Below are 25051 nucleotides of genomic sequence, written 5' to 3'. Positions count from 1 at the left end.
TTAGCCAACATTTGGTAAAATAATGACAATGGCATTGAACTTTCACCTCGAAAAAACTAACAAAAGTTCATTGAACAAAATAGCTATTCTTGAGACAGTTTCATCGTTGAGTTGCAGTTAGGAGCTCTCTCTACAATTCACAACATCAGTACTTGCAGTTCTCTCTTTTATATAATTCTTCTAATCCCACCCTGATGTTTAATGCGCATGCTCAGAATTAGCCCCACCTACCCACCCACCACACCAACTTTTTCAGATGACGCAAATTTCAAACCAGGATAATCAAGGCGGTCTGGCCTTATTATACAATTCTTATTCACAGTACTTTATATATTAATTTGCATGCAGGGAATGGATGATCGACCATGACCGTTGCTAAAAGGGATGCCGAAAGTTTAAAATCCAATGGTTGCCACCAGTTCATGCAGCTTTGCGGTTTTTTTATCACTCTTGCTGCTGGCTAATGGTATAGCCTTCTAGTGCAGTACAGAGCTAATTACTAAGTAGTTATATCAATACGCAAAAATCTAAAGAGTCTGCATAATGGCCTTCAACGCAATTAAATTTGAAACCCTATGATCCTAACACTATGCTGGTAAAGCACCTCTAGTATAAACAATTGTGGCTAGTGCTGTCACGTGATTAGTGTATGACACAACTGGAAGGTAAACATGCTACGCCTCAGGCTATAGGCTCAAGATGAAGGCTAAGATTGTACTGCTTTGGAGTTTGGCAGTCTGTGTGTGTACAAGCTTCACATCAGTGAGTTAGGAGTAACATATTAATGTAGGGCATATTACACTGAATAGAAGGCCACTAGCTATCGTAAGCTACTAACGTATAGCGGGTAAGTTTCGTGGGGTAAAAAATCGTTCAACTCGAGAAACGGTAGTTTTCGTAAGTAAAAATTTTGTTTAGTCTCGTGGCTGCACGGCATTCCTACGTTCAGATAAGCCACGCCTACGATAAAATTTCGTGGAGGTCAGCCTGCCCACGAAAATAACGAATATTTTACCCCACGAAAATTACCCGCTATACGGTATACACTTCACTATTATTACTACAGGTAAGAGCTGATTTTGTACTGACAGTCAACTTGGTCAACTACACCAACCCAACCGGACAGTGTGCTGAATGTCATCCTACAGAGACAATACCAGTGTGCTGTGATGAACTACCATTTAACTTTGGAAACTGTGACAACACAGGAGAGGGTAGATGTGACACCAGGTTCCGTTGGACCCTCAGACCATTCGGTACTACACTAGAGACAAGACCCAGCATGGGGTACTTCTTCACAGACTGTGCAATGTCCCCCAGCACTTGCCCATTCAATGAAATAAGCACAACATTCGGTCAAGGTCCAGCAGCACTACTGGGAGTAGTACCCAATCCTCTGCCTGTCTCAAGCACAGATTTTACTATATGGACAGTAGGTTTATGTTCATTTCACCTACCATTTTTAATATACAATTATAGGGGCGAATTCAGTTCTTCATAGAAGCCATGGATAGTGGACTCCCGAACATAATAGACAGTCTGTTGATTGACCTGGACAACCTCCAACTTGGAGCAAACTTCACAGAGGAGATGACGTTCACTGGATACCACAACATATCTCACATTAACCATGAGTTTCAGAGTCGAGTGCTCTCCTGGTTTCTGTGGACCTGGCTGTAAAACAATCCACAAGTGGCGACATGTCAAGCTGATGGCACTCTAACATGTACTGACAATCGATTTGACCCTTCACCTCTTGTAGCGTGCAACGACTGCCTCTACAACCTGGATATTACTACAGGCTGCTCCACTTGCGTACAGACCAACTATGACCCAATCACCAACTGCACAGCCTGTCTTAACTTTTATGATACACTAACAAACTGCACTCAATGTCTACCCAACAGAGATCTCTCTACCAACTGCATCCAGTGTCTACCCAACAGAGACCCCTCTACCAACTGCACACAGTGCCTACCCAACGGAGATCTCTCTACCAACTGCACTCAGTGTCTACCCAACAGAGATCCCTCTACCAACTGCACCCAGTGCCTACCCAACAGAGATCCCTATACCAACTGCATCCAGTGTCTACCCAACAGAGATTCCTCTATCAACTGCACTCAGTGTCTACCCAACAGAGATCCCTCTACCAACTGCACCCAGTGCCTACCCAACAGAAATCCCTCTACCAACTGCATCCAGTGCCTACCAGGCTGGGACATCACCTCAGACTGTACTAGTTGCCTACCCAACAGAGACCCAGTCACCAACTGCTCCCTCTGTCTACAACCAGACAGGTTCACTGATACAGACTGCAGTGTGTGTGCTCTACCAGGAGGGGACCCAGCAACACTCTGTCAAACATGCTTGGATAACTTTAATCCTACCTGCACTGAGTGTGTGGCTAACTACGATCTAAACATGAAATGCTCATTCTGTTTGTTTGGCTATGATATTAAAAGTGGATGTACAGTATGCCTCCTAGGACGAAACATATCCACAAGATGTACCACTTGTCTGTCTGGATTCACTGGCAGTAACTGTGAACCTGGTGAGTGCTATACAATACTATAGTCTACACAGAGTGTACTTATTTCTACTACAGACTCTTCCCTAAGTGTGGGAGTGGTGGGTGGTATCGCTGGAGGAGTGGGTGGAGTTTTGCTGCTCATCATTCTAGTAATGGCCGTGCTCCTACTCACAGTCCATATCAGAAAGAGTGGTAACCAAGACATCAGTACTGCCACTGGTGCAGGTTAAGCACTATATATAGACACATGCACTAGCTAATCAGTATCCTGTAGATAACTTATGCTGCAAACAAAGCAGAGTTTATACATTACAGTTCGAGTTAATACATGCATGCTGCACAAATCAGTCATGTGTAAACTAATGTATGACTAGATGCAGTAGTGTTGAAGCATTGTCACATGTACTATATAGCTATACAGTCTGACTGGTCACTTTTAAGCTTTAACTCCATACATGCAGATAGGGAAGTTACAGAAATCATAGAAATGAATCAAAATCCCGTGTACAGTATGAGTACAACTGAAACACCAACTACGGACTATGAAGCTAACCACACCCACCAGTACGAGACTGTGGACACACCCATTGAAATGAATCAGAACCCTGTGTACAGCGCAACCAATGCTACTAATATTGAAGCTGACTACTATGAGAACGATGGTCTGGGCCCAACAAGAAATGAGCAGCAACCGGAATACAATTATATTCAAGTGTGAATAACTGTAATGCTACAACTTATAGCTTATTTATACAGTGGTTCTACACTGAACCAGAGATAGAGTAATAGAGGGATTGGCAACGGGAGTAACTCACGTGATCATTTCACATTGATTTCATATTGATTTCCTCTCAATCATCCTTGATGCGCATTATTTCCCGGCACAACGCCCGCGAAATGAAGTAATATTACTTTTAGTTAGTTATTAGTCTCATGAGACTTTAGAATTGCGTATAGTAAGGCTACACGTGTCCTGTGCTTTATTTAAAGTGAAGTCCAAGCGTGGAAGAATTGACTGTGGTGCTCTAGAGCTTGAAAACTAGTTATTATTGGTCTATGCCCCCTTTTAAGAAGCACTGCCGTAGCCAAATGATGTTTTGCCTACAGATCCTGCTTATTTGTGTCTATGTTGACGAACTGGCCTGCATACACAAAGTGAAGTGAAAGTGTTTAGTGAAGTATTATAGTAGCAGTCAGCTAGAACACCTGTCAGAGCCAGTTGAGAATCCTATATAAAATGCTAAAATGGAGGCTGTAAAAGACGAGAAAGTGTTATATTAGTTTGTGCCCCTTTTAAGAAGCCTGCTGTAAGCCTATGATGTTTTACCGACATATCTTGTTTTGTTGTGTCTCTGTTTTTTTTTGTTTTGTTTTTTTTATAATAATTCTGCAAAATGCATGGATACACTAGTAGCATATTACGCTAACCTAATGTGTGCCCTGTATATATTACTTACAATAGCGAGTACAAATTAAAAATAAAGACTAATATTATACTAATGCAAGTGACAGAGTACATTTCTCTTAAATGACAAAATCGATGTACTTTCCTGCAGCTCTAGTGGTAATTCATTCCACACAGATATTGCTTTTGGGAAAAAAGAGTTCGCATATGCATTTGTTCTGCAAATTGGTCTTTCAAACTGTATATTTATAGTGCTCTTCTTAGATTGAGAGGGCATACTCTTCTTTCCAGTGGTGGATCAGGGAATTTAAAGTTACCATTTATTACCTGGTAAAGGTATGATAGCTTCAGGTACAATCTTCTTGTAGAAAGGGACGGTAGGTCCACAGTATCTAATAGGGAGTCGTAGTCCATATTCCAAAGTTTTGTGCAGATTAAGGGCAAACTTTTGTACTTTTTCTATTTTGTGAGAATTTGTTTTTTGGTGTGGATCCCAAACAGGGGCAGCATATTCCAGTTTTGATCTCACAAGGGAGATGTAGAGTTGTCTTAAACATTCTTGATCAACTAGGCTGCATAAATTCTTGATTTTGATTTTCTTAAGCATGTTTTTTTTTACTTTTAGCTATAAATGGAGGCTACAAAAGATGAAAAAAGTCGATGACGTAGTGCATCACGGATAGTCACATTTTTTCGACCGTTGCCAATCCCTTTCCTTACTTTATCTCTGACTGAACTACCATATCAGTGTGTGGGTATGGGTGATTACGTAATTGATTCATATGAGATTACATGATCATACTTTGAAAGACTATGATGTGATGTAACAATTGCTCATATTACGCTACTATTAGTAAAGACACACTAATGGGCTAATCACAACCACCTGTCAATACTGGTCGGTGATGGTTCATTAGCAACCACCATCTGACAGATTATAATTAACATTGGACAAACAAGCTACCTATTAGTAGCAAAATAGAAATTGCTTAGTAATGATATAATTATACTCGCTCGTGGTATAGGAAAGCAACTATATTATAGCCTATAGTGGACACATAAAATGAATAGCTAGTCAGCCATTACTATAGTCTTGTGTCATTTATTTACACTTCACATGTATTACACTACATGCACCACTTTTTATGTCATGATACCGAAGTGCTGCACTGGAAATATATATAATTATACGAGCATAAAATAATGCGTTTTGGTCAATTTTAAGGTTACAAAAACGTTATGCGATGCAATTACCTTATTTCCTGAAGTCGCGATTTCAATGGTGATTGTACAGGAATAAATAGCATTAGTTAGTATCACCAGGAGTCCATAAATAAGAGAAGGAGCGGCTGACTACGGGGATCACGTTTCGTAAGTGGTTATGACCGCATTTCCATATATGCAGATTCACTTAAGTGGTTGAATCCCTACACGTGTTATACACAATACAGGGCTGCGGTTTGCAAGCACTTAGTCGCTTCCAAACAAGGAAGTGCGGTTTCACCGGCAATTACGAGATGTGATCCCCGAGTATACGTTGAAGTTAGCCGCTCCTTCTCTTATTTATGGGCTCCTGGTATCACACATTAATTTCTAGCACTATACCGTAATCGTTTTGGGTGCAACCTTAGTACACATATTTGTTGTTAGTGATGTCACATAATTAACATCCTAAAAGTCAACACTGCTACCCCTCAACATGAAGGCTAAGATTGTACTACTTTGGAGTTTGGCAGTCTGTGTGTGTACAAGCTTCACATCAGTGAGTTATATACGAACAGCATATTAGTGTATAAAGTATTCTCTATACATGCTTTATATTTGAGGCTGTGCACTATAGGTATGCACCTCTATAACTATCATAATTCACTGTTAGTCAACACTGGCTATACAGGTGAGAGCTGAGTTCATACTGACAGTCAACTTTATCAACTATACCAACCCAACCGGACTGTGTGCTGAATGTGCTATTCCACTGAGTGATGTAGGAAGTGCTGACCATTTAGTACCAGTGTGTTGTGATGATTGGCCATTCAAAGTTGGCAACTGTAACAACACAGGAGAGGGGAGATGTGATACCAGGTTCCGTTGGACCATCAGACCATTCAGTGCATCTCTGGAGGCAAGACCCTCCGCTATACCCAATGCTGAAAACCCTCCCTACTTCTTCACAGACTGTCTAATGTCCCCCAGCACTTGCCCATTCAGTGAAATGAACACAACATTTGGTCAAGGTCCAACAGCACTACTGGGAGTAACACCCAATCCTCTACCTGTTTCAGATTTTACTTTGTGGACAGTAAGTTAATTTTCATTTCACCTACCAATTATTAAAAGGTTTCTAACTATTTGGCTCCAGAGCCCTCAGCAAAAATGTTCGTGGGTTCTAATATTTGCGGTTCAATGCCAGGAAACCACACCCACCAATAGCTTAGCATGTGAAATATCGGTGCGTGGGAGTTAATGCCAGTTTTAATTTTCGCATTAATTGCTCTGCCCTCGAAAAAAGCGACATTTTTCACCCCACGAAAATTTCCTGCTATACCTTATAAAATTATGTTGTATACAGGGACAACTTCAGTTCTTTATAGAAGCTGTGGACAGTGGACTCCCAAACATAATAGACAGTCTGTTGATTAACCTGGACAAACTCCAACTTGGAGCAGACTTCACAGAGGAGATGACGTTCACTGGATACCACAACGTATCTCACATGACCATGAGTTTCAGAGTCGAGTGCTCTCCTGGTTTCTGTGGATCTGACTGTACCACCACACCTCAGAACAATCCACGAGTGGCGACATGTCAAACTAATGGCACTCTAATGTGTACTGACAACCGATTAGACCCTTCACCTCTTGTAGCCTGCAACGACTGCCTCTACAACTATGACCCAGTCTCCAATTGCACAGCCTGTCTTCCTGGTTTCTGTGGACCTAACTGTACCACCACACCTCAGAACAATCCACGGGTGGCGACATGTCAAGCTGATGGCTCTCTAGTGTGTAACAATAACTTCGACCCTAAAACAAACTGTACCAAGTGTGTGGATAATTATGCTCTAACCACCAACTGCTTAAGCTGTCTGTTTGGCTATGATATTAATAGTGGATGTACAGTATGTCTCCTAGGATAAAACATATCCACAAGATGTACCACTAATTGTCTGTCTGGATTCACTGGCAGTAAATGTGAACCTGGTAAGTGCTATACAATACTATATTCTACACAAGTGTATACTTATTTCTACTACAGACTCTTTACTTAGTATGGGAGTGGTGGGTGGTATCGCTGGAGGAGTGGGTGGAGCTTTGTTGCTCATCATTCTAGTAATGGCCGTGCTCCTCATCCTACTTACAGTCCGTATCAGAAAGAGTGGTAACCAAGACATCAGTACTGCCACTACTACAGGTGAAGCACTAGATACATGCACTAGCTATGCATAATGGTTTCAGAAATTGTTATATTGATAATGTGTCCAGAATAAAATACACGCAAGATTACACTGGCAGGGTTTCATCTAGTGGGGGGGGGGGGGCAGGGGTGAACAGTGGCAGATCAATAAAATACACACAAGATTACACTGGCAGGGTTTCAACTAGTGGGAGGGGGGGCAGGGGTAACAGTGGCAGATCCAGTGGGGAGCTTTAGGGGCTTGAGCACCCCCTGGCCTTGATGACAAGCCTGAAGGATAGAATCTAGAGCTAGCTACTAACTCACTGGATAGCAGGTAGCTACTGTTACATTATCATGGCCACACCTATAGTACTGAGTAAAGTATCCCCTATTCAGATTCCTGGATCCGCCCCTGGTACACCTTTCCCCCCCAAAATGTTGTAGAATAAACATTAGTACTGTCTATGATGTGCAATAAACTAGACCTACACTGTACTATTCATGATACACTAGCAGGGTGTGGTCAACAAATATGGGAGTAGCCAAACCTATTGCGGTGTGCTTACGCGCGCCCAAACCTTAATTCCCCCTCAAACTTTTAATCCTAGATGTAACCCTAGCTGGCTATAAAATAGCACTGCTCTATTTAACGCTATACATATATAGTCATTGGCTCTGTATCTAGAGTTCTGATGGTACGATTTTTTGATTTTTCTGAAAGCTTAGAAGGAGCCCGTTCAGATAGTTTAAATTTGGAACGTACAGGCCATTATTTCCTATTTTTGGGAAAAGACCATAGGCTATATCAGGAGCCCATAAATAAGAGAAGGAGCGGCTAACTTCAACGTACACTCGGGGATCCGATCACGTTTCGAAACTGCGGTTTATTTTATGGAAGCGACCAAGTGCTTGCAAACCGCAGCCCTGTATTGTGTATAACACGTGTAGGGATTCAACCACTTAGTGATTCTGCATATATGGAAATGCAGTCATAGCCACTTATGAAACGTGATCCCCATAGTCAGCCGCTCCTTCTCATATTTATGGGCTCCTGGCTATACATATTTCCCACCTACTACACTTTTGCCATGTAGTCTAGTGGGGTTTAACTGTCATAAATTGGCACCTCAGGGCTACAAGGGAAAATATGGCTCATAAATTGGCACCTCAAGCATATGCAGCAAAAATAAAAATGTAATGGTGTTTTCGATGAATGAAGATGAATGCAATGTCTTGCGCATGAGAAACAAATGTCATAAATGAAAACATAGAGACAGAGGGTGTAGTCTGTGGACTAGTTCATTAAAAATTCTGCTGTGTGAGGAGCTGCTTTAGAGACACTCTGGGAGAGGGCTTGGGCTCAGGCTGAGCTTTTTGCTCACTAGCACTAGTACTACTGACTGACTGCACGCACTGCACTGGGCCTGTTCAGCAAAGAAAAAGAAGCCATTTTAATAATATTATAGGAGTGGCTATTTTAAGCTTACCTTTGCTTGCCTACTAGCCTGGCATGGCTGAAGAGAGCTGGTCAGCCTGTCTAGAGCTAGCTGTGTTGTTTCTTCTTGCTGCACAGTAAGTGGAGGGAGGGGCTGACTAATTGAACAGAGAGGGGGAGTGGCTCTGTACCGTTCGCTTGGAGGGAGGGGCTGGCTGCTCATATTTTGTCCAGGCTGCGCAAGATTTGAGTGTGGACAGGAGCCCTGGTGTGGACGAGCTCTCTTTTCCTAGTTGTCTTCTTGTTTGAATAGTGTTGCTATGTGGTAGTCATGCAAGCTTATATATAGGCTGGATGCATAGCAACCAGCCAGCCAATCAGATGGGACATATATCAATTAATGCACAGTGCCTCGGGGTTTATGACAGTAAACCACACCTTTCACTCGGGCTATGCCCTCGTGGTCGGGAGGTTTACAGTCATAAACCCCTCTACACTGTACATTAACTAATATATAGCCCATGGTATTTTGTTAAAACAGGTCCAAAATATAAAGTTTACTAAAAGACCTAGATCTCTCTCTATAAGCTAACCAACGGAACTAAAGTTATCGCCATTCCAATACTATTTAACGCTAGGTCCCCTTCATTTTTTAAGTACTAGAACTGGCCCCAGAGGAGGTACAACACGTGTGCCTTGATTAGGCTAATTGCCTCTGCAAGAGGCAGCGTTTCGTACCTCCTCTGAACTGGTCCTGTATACATGTAGTAGTCAGCTGACTGATCGCTTTAAACTTAATAATCCATACGTATACAGATAAAGAAGTTACAGAAGTTATGGAAATGAATCAAAATCCCGTGTATAGTACGAGTACAACTAAAACACACACTACGGATCATGAAGCTAACCACACCCACCAGTACGAGACTGTGGACACACCCATTGAAATGAATCAGAACCCTGTGTACAGTGAAACCACTGGTCTGGGCCCAACAAGAAATGAGCAGCGACGGGAATATGATTATATTCAAGTGTGAACAACTGTAATACTACAACTTATAGCTATACAGACAGAATGGTTCTACACTGAACTACCATATCAGTGTGTGGGTGATTACGTAATTGATTCATTTCTGAGATTACATGATCATACTTTGAAAGACTATACAATTAATAACTATGATGTGATGTAAAAATTACTCATATTACGCTAATATTAGTAAAGACACACTAATGGGCTAATCACAACCACATTTCAATACTGGTCAGTGGAGGTTAATTAGCTACAACCACCATCTGACAGATTATAATTAACATTGGACAGACAAGCTACCTATTATTAGATCCCATTTGAGTGTATTTAGCAGGGAACTATGAGCTATAGTACCGGTACTATAGATTGCTCTGGGCTACAAACTACAACATTGTACATTGTATTGTGATTTACAAGAAGATACACATGTAATAACATAAACATTAATACTTTGTCTAGTAATATAATAACAGAACTAGAATGAAAGAGAGAAGCTCTAGTTTCTTTTTTTGGCTTTGTTCGAGAGTAGTAGGAGACGCTCGTTTTTTGGGCAGTGTGCTGTGCTTTTTGCTGCAAGGCTGCATGGGGGAGGAGCTGGATGTATGGAAGTGCTGGGATTCTAGCTTTGGCTTTTTCTTAAAGTTCCTTTCGCTTTGTTCAAGAGTAGTATAGGAGCCGCTCGTTTGCTGGGCTTGTTTGCTGCAAATTATAGCTTAGGTGTCTTCCTTTCGCTTTGTGAGGAGTAGTACGAGCCGCTCGTTTCTTGAGAAGTGTGCTGGGCTTGTTTGCTGCAAAACTGGTGATGTTTCCGTTTTGTGGGTGGAGCTAGGACTATAATTTTGTCCATCAAACTGAGGTGGAGGAACAGGATTGACTTGAATAGAGACCACAGATTTAGTAGAGACACAGAGATACCAACTTCAGATAATTATTAGTTTTCAATAGAATAATGATGCAGTTGCTAGGTTGGCTGTTTATATAGGTTGACTGTTGCTAAGCTAGTGCCTTTCTAGTAGCCAATAGGTTTTGGGATCTAAATCAGTTAGAACATGTGCATTCGGTATCTATGGTTATAGTGTCCCTTATCCCTCGGGCTAAAGCCCTCGAGCTTTGGGACCGACACTATATCACATACAGTAGATACCTCTTGCCCATGTTCTAACTATAACGTAGCGAAATAGAAATTGCTTAGTAATGATAATTATATACTCGCTCGTGGTATAGGAAAGCAACTATATTATAGCCTAGTGGGACACATAAAATGAATAGCTAGTCAGCCATTACTTAGCCTCCTTCGCAGGCCTTCCTTTTTCAGTTATAATTTGTTTTCTGTTGTTTGTCACAATGTTAACACCATATACGGGAATAATTGGAGCAAAGAAAGAAAAAAGGAAGCCACTAAGAAAAAGGAAGGCCTGCCCCGTTAAGTCTTGTGATCTGCTACTGACGTAGCCAAATTTAATTGAGCGTGGGCAAGAGTAAACCGCAATATCTGTCCTCCCACAAACTGTGACACAGTACTTGGATCGTATTTACCAGGAACTAGAGGCAAAGCAGTGTGTGAAACTACAGAACAGTATGTAGAAGTTAGCTCTACAAGATGAATCATGAAAGGCTAGAGTACTACTGTATCTAATAATAGCCCTTGTCAAAAGGACCTGGGCAAAGAAGGAACCTATCCCAGATCCTGGACAACTCACAGCAATACTTCTGACATGCCAAAATTGAAAAATCCTACAGATCCCTTCATGTCATCAGAAGGAATGTTTTAGTCCAAGTCACAATAAAGAAGAAGAAGCTATAGATTGCCCTGGCACAATCACACTATCCAAACTAGAAGGGCAAGGGCAACCCTCGGATAATTACAGTAGAACTATACAGCAGAACTACAGACTACAAGACTCGCCTTATCAAACTCAATGTGCTCCCACTCTTTAGACCTCAAGTTCGACCTAGTCGAGTGTCTCAAATTACAACAGAAAATGTAGACCTGAGTGCTTATCTGCAGGTATTATTTTCATATCCACATAGAGCTGGTTCTACTGCCAGAAAGTTTCCAAAAGGAGCAGAACCTCTAAAACTACTACAATAGGATTGCATGACTATGGAATTTACTGGATCCTATCGATCTAAATAGTTATTCTCTTGAGACAGTTACATCGTTGAGTTGCAGTTGGAGCTTTCCCTACAATTCACAACAACAAATCTCTCAGTTCTCTCTTTTATATAATTCTTCTAATCCCACCCAGTTTAATGCGCATGCTCAGAATTAGCCCCACCCACCCACCCACCACACCAACTTTTTTTGGATGGCGCAAAATTCAAATCAGGATAATTATGCGGTCTGACCTTATTAAATAACAGTATACAATTCTTATCCACAGTACTTTTTAGATTTGCATGCAGGGAATGGATAATCGACCATGATCGTCACTAAAAAGGATACCAAAAGTTCAAAATCCACAATTCTTAATGGTTGCCAGTTCATGCAGCTTTGTAGTCTCGCGAGCAGCCGTCGAAGGGGGAAGGATCTTCCCCCTTCGACGGCTGCTCGCGAGACTAGCAGCTTTGCTGGTTTTTTCTCACTCTTGCTGCTGATCTTGACTAATGGTATAGCCTTCTAGTGCAGTGGCGTAGGAGCAGGGGGGGCAGCCCAGGCAAATGCCTGACCAATATTTCTAGCATGTCTTTATAGATGTAGTCTACCAGTAGTCTCTTGTCTACGTTTAGCTAAATTCGCTACTAAAAAAATTGGCACTATTTAGAATCTGATGACATCACAACTATGATGGAGTTCAAAGTTCATAGTAATAACAAGGGCGTATTTGCCCCCCTTTTTTGCCTAACCAATGCAAAATTGCTTCCTACGCCTCTGTAGTGCAGAGATATAATTACTAAGTAGTCATATCAATACGCAAAAGTCTAAAGAGTCTGCATAATGGCCTTCAACGCAATTAAAATTGAAACCCTAATCCTAACACTATGATGGTAAAGCACCTCTAGATAAACAATTGTGGCTAGTGTTGTCATGTGATTAGTGTACGACACAACTGGAAGGTCAACACAATGCTACGCCTCAGGCTATAGGTTCAACATGAAGGCTAACATCGTACTACTTTGGAGTTTGGCAGTCTGTGTGTGTACAAGTTTCACATCAGTGAGTTATGAGTAACATATTAATGTAGGGCATATCACACTGAATAGAAGGCCACTAGCTATCGTAAGCTACTATACACTTCACTAATATTACTACAGGTAAGAACTGATTTTGTACTGACAGTCAACTTGGTCAACTACACCAACCCAACCGGATTGTATGCTGAACGTTTATTTCCACTGAGTAGTGTGAGAAGTGCTGACCAGTTAATACCAGTGTGCTGCAATGATCGGCCATTCAGAAACACCAACTGTAACAACACAGGAGAGGAGAGATGTGACACCAGGTTCCGTTGGACCATCAGACCATTCGGTGCATCACTAGAGACAAGACCTCTAAATAATCCTGTCAACCCTCCCTACTTCTTCACAGACTGTACAATATCCCCCAGCACTTGCCCATTCAGTGAAATGAGCACAACATTCGGTCAAGGTCCAGCAGCACTGCTGGGAGTAACACCCAATCCTCTACCTGTTTCAAAACCAGATTTTCCTTTCTGGACAGTAAGTTGATTTTCATTTCACCTATCAAATTACACGTTTTTAACTATAATACCGTATAATGGGAAATTTTCGCAGGTGCAAATTTTCGCTATTTGGAAACCACACTCACCAATAGCTTTGCATGTGAAATATCCGTGCGTGGGAGTTAATGCCAGTTTTGATAACTGCTCTGCCCTAAAAAAAAGCTAAATTGTGCACCTCACGAAAATTTCCCACTATACAATATATGTTGTATACAGGGACAAATTCAGTTCTTCATTGAAGCCATTGATACTGGACTCCCAAACGTAATAGACAGTCTGTTGATTAACCTGGACAACCTCCAACTTGGAGCAGACTTCACAGAGGAGATGACGTTCACTGGATTCCACAACATATCTCACATGACCATGAGTTTCAGAGTCGAGTGCTCTCCTGGTTTCTGTGGACCTGACTGTACCACCACACCTCAGAAAAATCCACAAGTGGCGACATGTCAAGCTGATGGCACTCTAACATGTACTGATAATCGATTAGACCCTTCACCTCTTGTAGCCTGCAGCGACTGCCTCTACAACCTGGATATTACCACTGGCTGCTCCACTTGCGTACAGACCAACTATGACCCAACCACCAATTGCACAGCCTGTCTTAAGTTTTATGATACACTAACAAACTGCACTCAATGTCTACCCAACAGAGATCCCTCTACCGACTGCACCCAGTGCCTACCCAACAGAGATCCCTCTACCAACTGCACCCAGTGTCTACCCAACAGAGATCCCTCTACCGACTGCACCCAGTGTCTACTCAACAGAGATCCCTCTACCAACTGCACCCAGTGCCTACCCAACAGAGATCCCTCTACCAACTGCACCCAGTGCCTACCCAATAGAGATCCCTCGACCGACTGCACCCAGTGCCTACCCAACAGAGATTCCTCTACTGACTGCACCCAGTGTCTACCCAACAGAGATCCCTCTACCAACTGCACCCAGTGTCTACCAGGCTGGGACATCACCTCGGACTGCACTAGTTGTCTACCCAACAGAGACCCAGTTACCAACTGCTCCCTCTGCCTACAACCAGACAGGTTCACTGATGCAGACTGCAGTGTGTGTGCTCTACCAGGAGGGGACCCAGCAACACTCTGTCAAACATGCTTGGATAACTTCAATCCTACATGCACTGAGTGTGTGGCTAACTACGATCTGAACATTAAATGCTCAAGCTGCCTGTTAGGCTATGATAGTAACCGTGACTGTGCAGTGTGTTTATCTGGACGAAACATATCCACAAGATGTACGACCTGTCTGTCTGGATTCACTGGCAGTAACTGTGAACCTGGTGAGTGCTAATCAACCTATATAGTCTACACAGAGTGTACTTATTTCTACTACAGACTCTTCACTAAGTGTGGGATTGGTGGGTGGTATCGCTGGAGTTTTGCTGCTCATCATTCTAGTAATGGCCGTGCTCCTCATCCTACTTACAGTCCGTATCAGAAAGAGTGGTAACCAAGACATCAGTACTGCCACTACTACAGGTGAAGCACTAGACACATCTAGCTAATCAGTATAATTATGCATGCTGTAGATGACTGCCAACAAAAGCAGAGTAAGATTACAGTTCGAGTTACTACATGTATACGTACATGCTGCACAAATCGGTCATGTGTAAACTAATGTATGACTAGATGCAGTAGTGTTGAAGCATTGTCACATGTACTATATATAGCTATATACAGTCTGACGGCCACTTTTAAGCTTTAACTCCATACATGCAGAGAGGGAAGCTACAGAAGTCATAGAAATGAATCAAAATCCCGTGTACAGTATGAGTACAACTGAAACACCAACTATGGACCATGAAGCTAACCACACCCACCAGTACGAGACTGTGGACACACCCATTCAAATGAATCAGAACCCTGTGCACAGTGCAACCAATGCTACTAATATTGAAGCTGACTACTATGAGAACGATGGTCTGAGCCCAACAAGAAATGAGCAGCAACCGGAATATGATTATATTCAAGTGTAAAAACTGTACTACTAAACTTATAGCTTATTAATTTTTATTTACACAGAGAATGGTTCTACAAACTACCAATCAGTGTGTGGGTGATTACGTAATTGATTCATTTCTGAGATTACATGATCATACTTTGAAAGACTACCAATATTTTGCGATCGCGAATGAGCCAAATCAGCAGAAAATTTGATCCTTTGCGATCTAACTATTGCGTTCTGGCAAGGATCGTATGTATTTACTAGTAATAATTTAAGTTTTGTGAATTTTATTGTTGTGATATTTGATCAACCATCGCAAAGTTCGCAAATGTTTGATGCTCGCAGAACATTCTATACTAATACGGTATGATGTGATGTACTCATATTATGCTACTATTAGTAAAGACACAAGCTAATGGGCCACGTCAATACTTGTCAGTGGAGGTTAATTAGCCACCACCATCTGACAGGTTATAATTACTATACAAAACATTAGACAGACAAGCTACCTACTAGTAGCGAAATAGAAATTGCTTAGTAATGATATAATTATACTCGCTCGCGGTATCGGAAAGCAACTATATTATAGCCTATAGTGGACACATAAAATGAATAGCTAGTCAGCCATTGTTGGTCTGATCATTTTGTTTACACTTTACATGTATTACACTATACCACCTTTTATGTCATGATACCAAAGTGCTGCATGGAAATAATGGAAATAAAAGCAAGCATGTTTTTTGGTCAATTTTAAGGTTACAAAAACGTTATGCTATGCAATTATCTTATTTTTTGACGCCGCAATTTCAATGGGAATTGTACAGGCCTCGTTAGTATCACGCATTAATTTCTAGCACTACAGTAATCGTTTTTGTCTGTACGTGCTGTCATTGCATTTCTATCACTTGTGCAGAAAAACATGCAACAAATGACAATTACTTAACACACGAGTGTTGCAAGCGTGCGCTTGCTAATGCCTCTCGCCATGTTTTTGCTTTTGCTCAAAAGTATTAGAGTGTTTAATATAGAAGAGGTAAATAATTTGCAATGTGCTTTGATTATTTCACAAAAAAGGGGTGTCCACAGTTAATAGTGTATACTGTGAGTTTGTCAAAGGCACAGAGTAAGAGAGAATTAAGCACATGCAAACAGTAGTATAGCACAGACAGTATAGTATAATTATAAACAAGCAGAAAGTGTGTATCTATCTATATTAATTTTAATTCTGAGAAGAAAAGACTTGTGTACATGAATCTAGTCTATATTTGTTTTGTGGCTTACCGCTATACCAGGACCTCAAGAAAAAGAACATGAATAAGTAAGTTGATTCTGCCACTGGATTCTCCAACATGTGGGGAGGAGCGCGCATGCGCATTGCATCCATAGGAATAATTAAAGGGTGTGTCCAAAGAGATCAAGTTCACAATGGCTACTATAGCTAGCTGTTTTAACAGATCTTTTCTGACTCTTGTAGCTAATAAAAAGCTAGCGCTTTAGTGCAAGGCTAACTCATGTGTTGAATAGAAAGTGTGTGCGAACAGATGATGCTATGAAAGATTCTGAAGAGACTGCAACAGCCTTCAATGTGAGTCAAACTAGCCATAACTCGAGAAAGAAGCTTTAGTTTGCTAATCCACGAATCTAAATCCAAGAGAACGTGGCTAGAAGCCTCTGTTATTTTTCGTCACATTGCAACCATTGAGCAGTTACAGTTGGAACAGACACACAGACACACACACACACACACAGTCAGCTTTACCGTATCCCACGTGCGGCTACGCCTCGAGGCATAACTACCTTAGTACACATATTTGTGGTTAGTGATGTCACATAATTAACATCCTAAAAGTCAACACAGCTACCCCTCAACATGAAGGCTAAGATTGTACTACTTTGGAGTTTGGCAGTCTGTGTATGTACAAGTTTCACATCAGTGAGTTGTATACGAACAGAATATTAGTGTATAGAGTCATCTCTACCTGCATGAACTATATTTGAAGCTGTGCACTATAGGTATGCACCTCTATAACTGTCATAATTCATTGTTAGTCAACATTGGCTATACAGGCGAGAGCTCAGTTCATACTGACAGTCAACTTCATCAACTACACCAACCCAACCGGATTGTGTGCTGAATGTAGTGTACCAAGTGCTGACCTGCTAGTACCAGTGTGCTGTGATGATCTACCACTTAGAAACACCAACTGTGACAACACAGGAGAGGAGAGTTGTGACACCAGGTTCCGTTGGACCATTAGACCATTCGCTGCATCACTGGAGACAAGACCCTCCAATATACTCAATCCTGGCAGTCCTACTAATTACTTCTTCACAAACTGTCCAACCTCACCCAACTCTGTTTGCCCATTCCCCCAAGTGAGCACAACATTTCCCCAAGGCCCACTAGGTTTCCTGGGTGTAGCAGCCAACCCTCTACCAGTGGTGTCAGGAACAATGTGGACAGTGAGTTGTTTAGTCATGCATTGAGGGTAAAGAGTGCAATTATGATTTCTTCAGGGACAAATATAGTTCTTCATAGAAGCTGTGGATAGTCGACTCCCGAACATAATAGACAGTCTGTTGATTAACCTGGACAACCTCCAACTTGGAGCAGACTTTACAGAGGAGATGACGTTCACTGGATACCACGACGTATCTCACATGACCATGAGTTTCAGAGTCGAGTGCTCTCCTGGTTTCTGTGGACCTGACTGTACCACCACACCTCAGAACAATCCACGAGTGGCGACATGTCAAGCTGATGGCACTCTAACATGTACTGATAACCGATTAGACCCTTCACCTCTTGTAGCCTGCAACGACTGCCTCTACAACTATGACCCAATCTCCAATTGCACAGCCTGTCTTCCTGGTTTCTGTGGACCTGACTGTACCACCACACCTCAGAACAATCCACGGGTGGCGACATGTCAAGCTAATGGCTCTCTAGTGTGTGACAATAACTTCGATCCTAAAACAAACTGTACTAAGTGTGTGGATAATTATGCTCTAACCACCAACTGCTTAAGCTGTTTGTTTGGCTATGATATTAATAGTGGATGTACAGTATGTCTCCTAGGACAAAACATATCCACAAGATGTACCACTTGTCTGTCTGGATTCACTGGCAGTAAATGTGAACCTAGTGAGTGCTATACAATACTATAGTCAACACACAGAGTGTACTTATTTCTACTACAGACTCTTCACTAAGTGTGGGAGTGGTGGGTGGTATCACTGGAGGAGTGGGTGGAGTTTTGCTGCTTATCATTCTAGTAATGGCCGTGTTCCTCATCCTACTTACAGTCCGTATCAAAAAGAGTGGTAACCAAGACATCAGTACTGCCACTACTACAGGTGAAACACTAGACACATGTACTAAAGTCTATATAGTCAAGTCAACCTGTGTTGAGGTTGACCTTTATTAATGTTGTCATAACTTTGATATACTTCACTGAAATTATATGAATTTCATGTTAAAAAGCGCTTCTATCTATTATCTGATAATTAAGCTTCAATTCAACCAGCTAAAAGTATATACATGCAGAAGTCTCTGGCATACTTGTCAACCACATAAAGCATATTAAATGAAGCCATAATTGACCATGAACTTCCTGGGCCCATAGATAGTGTAGAGAGGGATTGGTGATTCACGTGATGTTTTACAATGAAGTATAAGTAGTGGCTCTGGGACCATCCGTGTATCTCTTCATAACTCCCACAAAATCCCGGGAAACTTATTCTGTCCAATGCATACATCTCAGAGCTACCCCCATTACTGAATCACATGCTCCCTGATAGTAGGTATCAATTGGAAACGAATCTTGATTGTCGTGAAGTAGCTAGAGGTTCTCACAGAGCGCTTTTTCATGCTTTTTTCATGGTTTATTTACTGATTCACTCTGTATTCCAGGTGATGTCCAGTGAGTATGAGCCATATTTTACTTCCAGGGATCATATTTTTACTTCCTACAGCAAGATTTGCTAACCATTTGTATACATACATATAGCAAAATAGCAATACAGACGCAATGAAAGTTTGTGTAGACTCTGTTTTGTGCTGAGCTAGCTAGATGTCTAAGCTACTTATTACATGTTCATGAGGTATGAAACAATGCACTTGCTCTATGCTTTCTATAGTCAAGGCCGGCTGTGGCTCAGAAGCATGTATAGGAGTACAGGTAGTATTGTTGATTGATAAACTTGTGGAGTGCAAAACGGCAGCCACTAATAATTAGTGGGCTGGTCTGGTCAAAGTTTATGGCTTCCAACAAAAAACCAAGCTGCTTGGCCCATTGGAGAAGTAGCTAGCTCTCATACCTGACAGCTGTAACTGGTCTAACTGCATATTCGGAGGCAGAAGGGGCTGTGAGAGCAAGCTTGACTGTCTCCATTGATGTTAAAATGAACCATTTTGCTATTTTGCAGTACTGCATGGTTGCCTAGATTATGGCTTATAACTGACCTCAGCCTCAGGCTACGCCCTCGATCGGCATTGGTTGGTTATAAGCCATAATTACTATAGTCAACCATTCAGTAACTATACCTTTGAAAGTCTTAGAAACAGCCTTGCAGCTGACTGACCGTTTACGCTAATAATCCATACAGATAAGGAAGTTACAGGAGTCATGGAAATGAACCACACCCACCAGCACGAGCCTGTGGACACACCCATTGAAATGAATCAGAACCCTGTGTACAGTGCAACCAATGCTACTAATATTGAAGCTGACTACTATGAGAACGATGGTCTGGGCCCAACAAGAAAAAAGAAGCAAACGGAATACGATTATATTCAAGTGTAAACTACGTACATCAAACAACTTATAGCTATACACAGACAAACTAATGAATGGTTCTAATAAATTGTTTTCGGGCATTTAGTCAAAATAAATGTAGATATTAGTGTGTGTGCATGTGCGTGTGTGTGTGTGTGTGTGTGTGATACGTAGTTGATTCATTTCTGACTATTCAAAAATGACACTTTGATGATGTAACAATTGCTCATATTACGCTATCAGTAAAGACACACTACTAATGAGTCAATCACAACCACCTGTCAATACTGGTCAGTGGTTGGTACCAACCACTCTACATACAAATGAAAGCACTGTGGGTGCTGATGCTTCGGTGGAGGCATTAAAGCTTTACGACATGAAAGTACTAGCTGACTACTAGGCCAGACCAATCTGTTTCACGGATTTTTAGCCAAATTTTGGACCTGGCAGGCAAGTGAAATGATACAATCTGATAATGACATTGAACTTTTATCTCGTATAAAATAACTGACAATGTCTCATTGAGTTAGCAGTTAAGAGCTCTCTAAAGTTGGTCTACAATTCTTCTTAGCACAACAATAATTGTTCTAACCTCTAACCCCACCCATTTAATTGATATTTTAATGTGCCTTAGAATGAGCCCCACCCACCCCATTTTTTGGATGGCGCAAAATACAATTCTGAATACTATACCTCTTATACATTAATTTGCATGCAGGGAATGGTGCAAAAGAGTGGAAAATAACCGTTGCTAGAAAGGATACCAAAAGTTTAAAGTCCATAATTATTAATGGTTGCATCATGCCGGGTTTTTTTCTTATTCTTGCTGCTGACCAATGGTAGTGCAGAGCTAAGTACTAAGTATAGCATAGCTAATTTAAGTTATATCAACAGATTTTGCTACGCATGAGTCTGAAGAGTCTGCAATGGCATTCAAAGTAAAACTATAGCCAGAACTCAAAAACAAAGTACTATTTGCTAATCAAGAAAACAATGACTAGAAGGCTCTTACTTACATTGATCATTGAGCAGTTATACAGCAGTCTAGACAGACACACTACCGTATGCCACTGTGCGCAAGTGCACCGAGGCATATAATACACCGCATAGGCCTAAAGATGTTAGACTATCATTGTGTGTTTCATGCAGGATTGAATAGCCACCATCTATTATTACTATAAAAAACATTGCACGAACCAATAGCATGGTGTAGTAAGCCAGCCGTGTAATGAACAATTAAATTTGAAACCCTAATCTTAACCAGAGGAGGTCGGACACCACTTGACCTTTCTGCTAATTATGACCTTTTATCTTTGATCTTTTTCACTTTTCACTACCCACGCTCTGCTAGACTTCCCAACTAGTACTACAATAGTGGTCGTGGCAACACTCGAGGCAACACTAGATCTAGACTCAGGAGACGACCCACAGTAGGCTAGCCTAGCCTCTTGATCTTATAGCTCTGCCAGTTCCTCTAATCACCTGTTAACCTGGTCCTCACTCCTCACTAGTCTACAGTCAGAATATAGCACACAACAGGCCATTGTTTGGAAACAGAGAAACAAACAGACCGAAAATAAACTCTGGCTTGGAAAGTACCGATGAACAGAACTCTGAGACTCTAAAGCTAGAAGATCGAGAGGCTAGGCTATACTATGGTAGTCTCCAAAGTCTAGCCTCGAGTGGTACCACAGCTACTATTGTACTATAGTTGGGCGGTTCTATGGGCGAATCTAGCAGAGCGTGGGTAGTGAAAAGGATCAAAGCTAAATGGTCATAATTAGCAGAAAGGTCAAGTGGTGTTCGACCTCCTCTGAATCCTAACACTATGATGGTAAAGCACCTCTAGTATAAACATTTGTGGCTAGTGATGTCACGTGATTAGTGTACGACATAACTGAAAGGTCAACACATGCTACGCCTCAGGCTAGGCTCAACATGAAAGCTAAGATTGTACTACTTTGGAGTTTGGCAGTCTGTGTGTGTAAAAGCTTCCCATCGGTGAGTTACGAGTAACATATTAATGTAGGGCATATTACACTGAATAGAAGGCCACTAGCTACTATACACTTCACTATTATTACTACAGGTGAGAGCTGATTTTGTACTGACAGTCAACTTGGTCAACTACACCAACCCAACCGGACTATGTGCTGAATGTGCTAGTGTAATACCAGTGTGCTGTGATGAGCTACCATTCAGAAACACCAACTGTACCAATACAGGAGAGGAGAGATGTGACACCAGGTTCCGTTGGGCCATCAGACCATTCGGAGCATCACTGGAGACAAGACCCAGCATGGGGTACTTCTTCACAGACTGTACAATGTCCCCCAGCACTTGCCCATTCATTGAAATGAGCATAACATTCGGTCAAGGTCCAACAGCACTACTGGGAGTAGCACACAATCCTCTACCTGTTTCAAGAACAGACTTTAATGTGTGGACGGTAAGATTGTGTTTTTCTACATGTAGTGCATGGTTTTTGACATAAATTCTTACGTGGCTCTGTAGGGGCGAATTCAGTTCTTTATCGAAGCATTGGACAGCGAACTCCCGAACATAATAGACAGTCTGTTGATTGACCTGGACAACCTCCAACTTGGAGCAGACTTCACAGAGGAGATGACGTTCACTGGATTCCACAACATATCTCACATGACCATGAGTTTCAGAGTCGAGTGCTCTCCTGGTTTCTGTGGACCTGACTGTACCACCACACATCAGAAAAATCCACAAGTGGCGACATGTCAAGATGATGGCACTCTAAGATGTACTGATAATCGATTAGACCCTTCACCTCTTGTAGCCTGCAGCGACTGCCTCTACAACCTGGATATTACTACTGGCTGCTCCACTTGTGTACAGACCAACTATGACCCAACCACCAATTGCACAGCCTGTCTTAAGTTTTATGATACACTAACAAACTGCACTCAATGTCTACCCAACAGAGATCCCTCTACCGACTGCACCCAGTGCCTACCCAACAGAGATCCCTCTATCGACTGCACCCAGTGCCTACCCAACAGAGATCCCTTTACCAACTGCACCCAGTGCCTACCCAACAGAGATCCCTCTACCAACTGCACCCAGTGTCTACCCAACAGAGATCCCTCTACCGACTGCACCCAGTGTCTACCCAACAGAGATCCCTCTACCAACTGCACCCAGTGCCTACCCAACAGAGATCCCTCTACCAACTGCACCCAGTGCCTACCCAACAGAGATCCCTCGACCGACTGCACCCAGTGCCTACCCAACAGAGATTCCTCTACTGACTGCACCCAGTGTCTACCCAACAGAGATCCCTCTACCAACTGCACCCAGTGCCTACCAGGCTGGGACATCACCTCAGACTGCACTAGTTGCCTACCCAACAGAGACCCAGTCACCAACTGCTCCCTCTGCCTACAACCAGACAGGTTCACTGATACAGACTGCAGTGTGTGTGCTCTACCAGGAGGGGACCCAGCAACACTCTGTCAAACATGCTTGGATAACTTCAATCCTACCTGCACTGAGTGTGTGGCTAACTACGATCTGAACATTAAATGCTCAAGTTGCCTGTTAGGCTATGATAGTAACCGTGACTGTGCAGTGTGTTTATCTGGACGAAACATATCCACAAGATGTACGACCTGTCTGTCTGGATTCACTGGCAGTAACTGTGAACCTGGTGAGTGCTAATCAACCTATATAGTCTACACAGAGTGTACTTATTTCTACTACAGACTCTTCACTAAGTGTGGGAGTGGTGGGTGGTATCGCTGGAGGAGTGGGTGGAGTTTTGCTGCTCATCATTCTAGTAATGGCCGTGCTCCTCATCCTACTTACAGTCCATATCAGAAAGAGTGGTAACCAAGACATCAGTACTGCCACTACTACAGGTGAAGCACTAGACACATCTAGCTAATCTCAGTATATGCTGTAGATGACTGCCAACAAAAGCAGAGTTAGATTACAGTTCGAGTTAATACAAGTACGTACATGCTGCACAAATCAGTCATGTGTAAACTAATCTATGACTAGATGCAGTACTGTTGAAGCATTGTCACATGTACTACATGTAGCTATAATTATACAGTCTGACGGCCACTTTTAAAATTTAACTCCATACAGATAGGGAAGTCATAGAAATGAACCAAAATCCCGTGTACAGTATGAGTACAACTGAAACACCAACTACGGACCACGAAGCTAACCACACCCACCAGCACGAGACTGTGGACACACCCATTGAAATGAATCAGAACCCTGTGTACAGTGCAACCAATGCTACTAATATTGAAGCTGACTACTATGAGAACGATGGTCTGGGCCCAACAAGAAATGAGCAGCAACCGGAATACGATTATATTCAAGTGTGAGTCAACATCAAACAACTTATTATTATTATAGCTATTATGCACACAGACACGAGAATAAACATGTGTAATGTACATTAATTACCACTGTGATTACTATATTGACTATACTAGGGAAGAAGATCATTCAACATGCATGGGTATGAGCTCCTCTGATGGCTTGGATTGAAGATCTTAGGAGTGAGAACGCATGGGAATACTCTAGCGCTGCTAATGACAATAATAACTAGTAGTTCATATTTACACAGACACAAGAATAAGTATAATTTATTTGACTGTGAAGTCAAACGTGACTATCATGGATCACCTTATAAACAAGTCAACTAACTAACTAACCATCCATAATTAATACTGCTATACATTTGTAAGTTAATAAGCCCCAAAGTCTCCATAGCATGTGTTCAATCTGTGTTAGCAGGCCATCTCTTTCTTACAGTCACTGTATACACTAGC

General features: G+C 41.9%; 6 protein-coding genes across 8 annotated transcripts in view; 4 read left to right on the top strand and 2 right to left on the bottom strand.

Moving 5' to 3' along the window:
- LOC135348804 (variant-specific surface protein VSP4A1-like) overlaps positions 1–20477 on the top strand; it is a 39232-nt gene extending 18755 nt beyond the window's left edge. Inside the window, exons 1-5 of one of the 3 annotated variants that reach the window (XM_064547155.1) lie at positions 12642–12959; positions 13058–13462; positions 13702–14788; positions 14844–14987; positions 15228–15604. In XM_064547155.1, coding sequence (XP_064403225.1) covers positions 12897–12959; positions 13058–13462; positions 13702–14788; positions 14844–14987; positions 15228–15484 — 1956 coding nt within the window. In that variant the 5' untranslated portion in view covers positions 12642–12896 and the 3' untranslated portion in view covers positions 15485–15604. Of the gene's footprint in view, positions 1–12641; positions 12960–13057; positions 13463–13701; positions 14789–14843; positions 14988–15227; positions 15605–20061 lie in introns of those variants that run through there. The other 2 variants (XM_064547156.1, XM_064547157.1) reach the window with 2 other exon arrangements.
- Positions 1–25051, bottom strand: part of LOC135348794 (protein O-mannosyl-transferase 2-like) — an 81492-nt gene that overhangs the window by 53977 nt on the left and 2464 nt on the right. The gene's annotated exons all lie outside the window — the stretch shown is intronic.
- LOC135348930 (uncharacterized) lies at positions 633–1687 on the top strand. The gene is made up of 3 exons (XM_064547325.1): positions 633–762; positions 1067–1432; positions 1480–1687. Exons 1-3 carry the CDS (start codon positions 700–702, stop codon positions 1678–1680), a joined length of 630 nt encoding a protein of 209 aa, XP_064403395.1. The 5' UTR covers positions 633–699; the 3' UTR covers positions 1681–1687.
- Positions 17283–18896, top strand: LOC135348917 (multiple epidermal growth factor-like domains protein 10). The gene is made up of 4 exons (XM_064547308.1): positions 17283–17386; positions 17521–17916; positions 17971–18598; positions 18655–18896. The coding sequence occupies exons 3-4, from the start codon at positions 18082–18084 to the stop codon at positions 18879–18881; spliced, it is 744 nt and encodes a 247-aa protein (XP_064403378.1). The 5' UTR covers positions 17283–17386; positions 17521–17916; positions 17971–18081; the 3' UTR covers positions 18882–18896.
- LOC135348790 (kinesin-like protein KIF16B) overlaps positions 19763–25051 on the bottom strand; it is a 149112-nt gene continuing 143823 nt past the window's right edge. The window contains exon 25 of the mRNA XM_064547130.1: positions 19763–19773. The gene's annotated coding sequence lies outside the window, so the exon portion shown is untranslated. The remainder of the gene's footprint in view (positions 19774–25051) is intronic.
- Positions 22127–24915, top strand: LOC135348802 (delta-like protein B). The gene is made up of 5 exons (XM_064547151.1): positions 22127–22232; positions 22321–22680; positions 22746–23910; positions 23966–24121; positions 24354–24915. Exons 1-5 carry the CDS (start codon positions 22170–22172, stop codon positions 24599–24601), a joined length of 1992 nt encoding a protein of 663 aa, XP_064403221.1. The 5' UTR covers positions 22127–22169; the 3' UTR covers positions 24602–24915.

Source organism: Halichondria panicea, chromosome 15 (assembly GCF_963675165.1).
Source record: "Halichondria panicea chromosome 15, odHalPani1.1, whole genome shotgun sequence".
NCBI classification, from domain to species: domain Eukaryota; kingdom Metazoa; phylum Porifera; class Demospongiae; order Suberitida; family Halichondriidae; genus Halichondria; species Halichondria panicea.
The sequence above is the reverse complement of the archived record's forward strand: the minus strand, read 5'-3'. Positions and strand labels throughout refer to the sequence as shown.

What these genes read in the sequence shown, in the direction of transcription:
- LOC135348930 (XM_064547325.1), top strand. Translation starts at nt 700, where the DNA reads ATGAAGGCTAAGATTGTACTGCTTTGGAGTTTGGCAGTCTGTGTGTGT. An exon ending in TGTGTACAAGCTTCACATCA is followed by an intron (nt 763 to 1,066) that starts GTGAGTTAGGAG and finishes TTATTACTACAG; the next exon opens with GTAAGAGCTGATTTTGTACT. An exon ending in CAGATTTTACTATATGGACA is followed by an intron (nt 1,433 to 1,479) that starts GTAGGTTTATGT and finishes ATACAATTATAG; the next exon opens with GGGCGAATTCAGTTCTTCAT.
- LOC135348917 (XM_064547308.1), top strand. Translation starts at nt 18,082, where the DNA reads ATGACGTTCACTGGATACCACGACGTATCTCACATGACCATGAGTTTC. An exon ending in TGGCAGTAAATGTGAACCTA is followed by an intron (nt 18,599 to 18,654) that starts GTGAGTGCTATA and finishes TTTCTACTACAG; the next exon opens with ACTCTTCACTAAGTGTGGGA.
- LOC135348802 (XM_064547151.1), top strand. Translation starts at nt 22,170, where the DNA reads ATGAAAGCTAAGATTGTACTACTTTGGAGTTTGGCAGTCTGTGTGTGT. An exon ending in TGGCAGTAACTGTGAACCTG is followed by an intron (nt 23,911 to 23,965) that starts GTGAGTGCTAAT and finishes TTTCTACTACAG; the next exon opens with ACTCTTCACTAAGTGTGGGA. An exon ending in CAGTACTGCCACTACTACAG is followed by an intron (nt 24,122 to 24,353) that starts GTGAAGCACTAG and finishes AACTCCATACAG; the next exon opens with ATAGGGAAGTCATAGAAATG.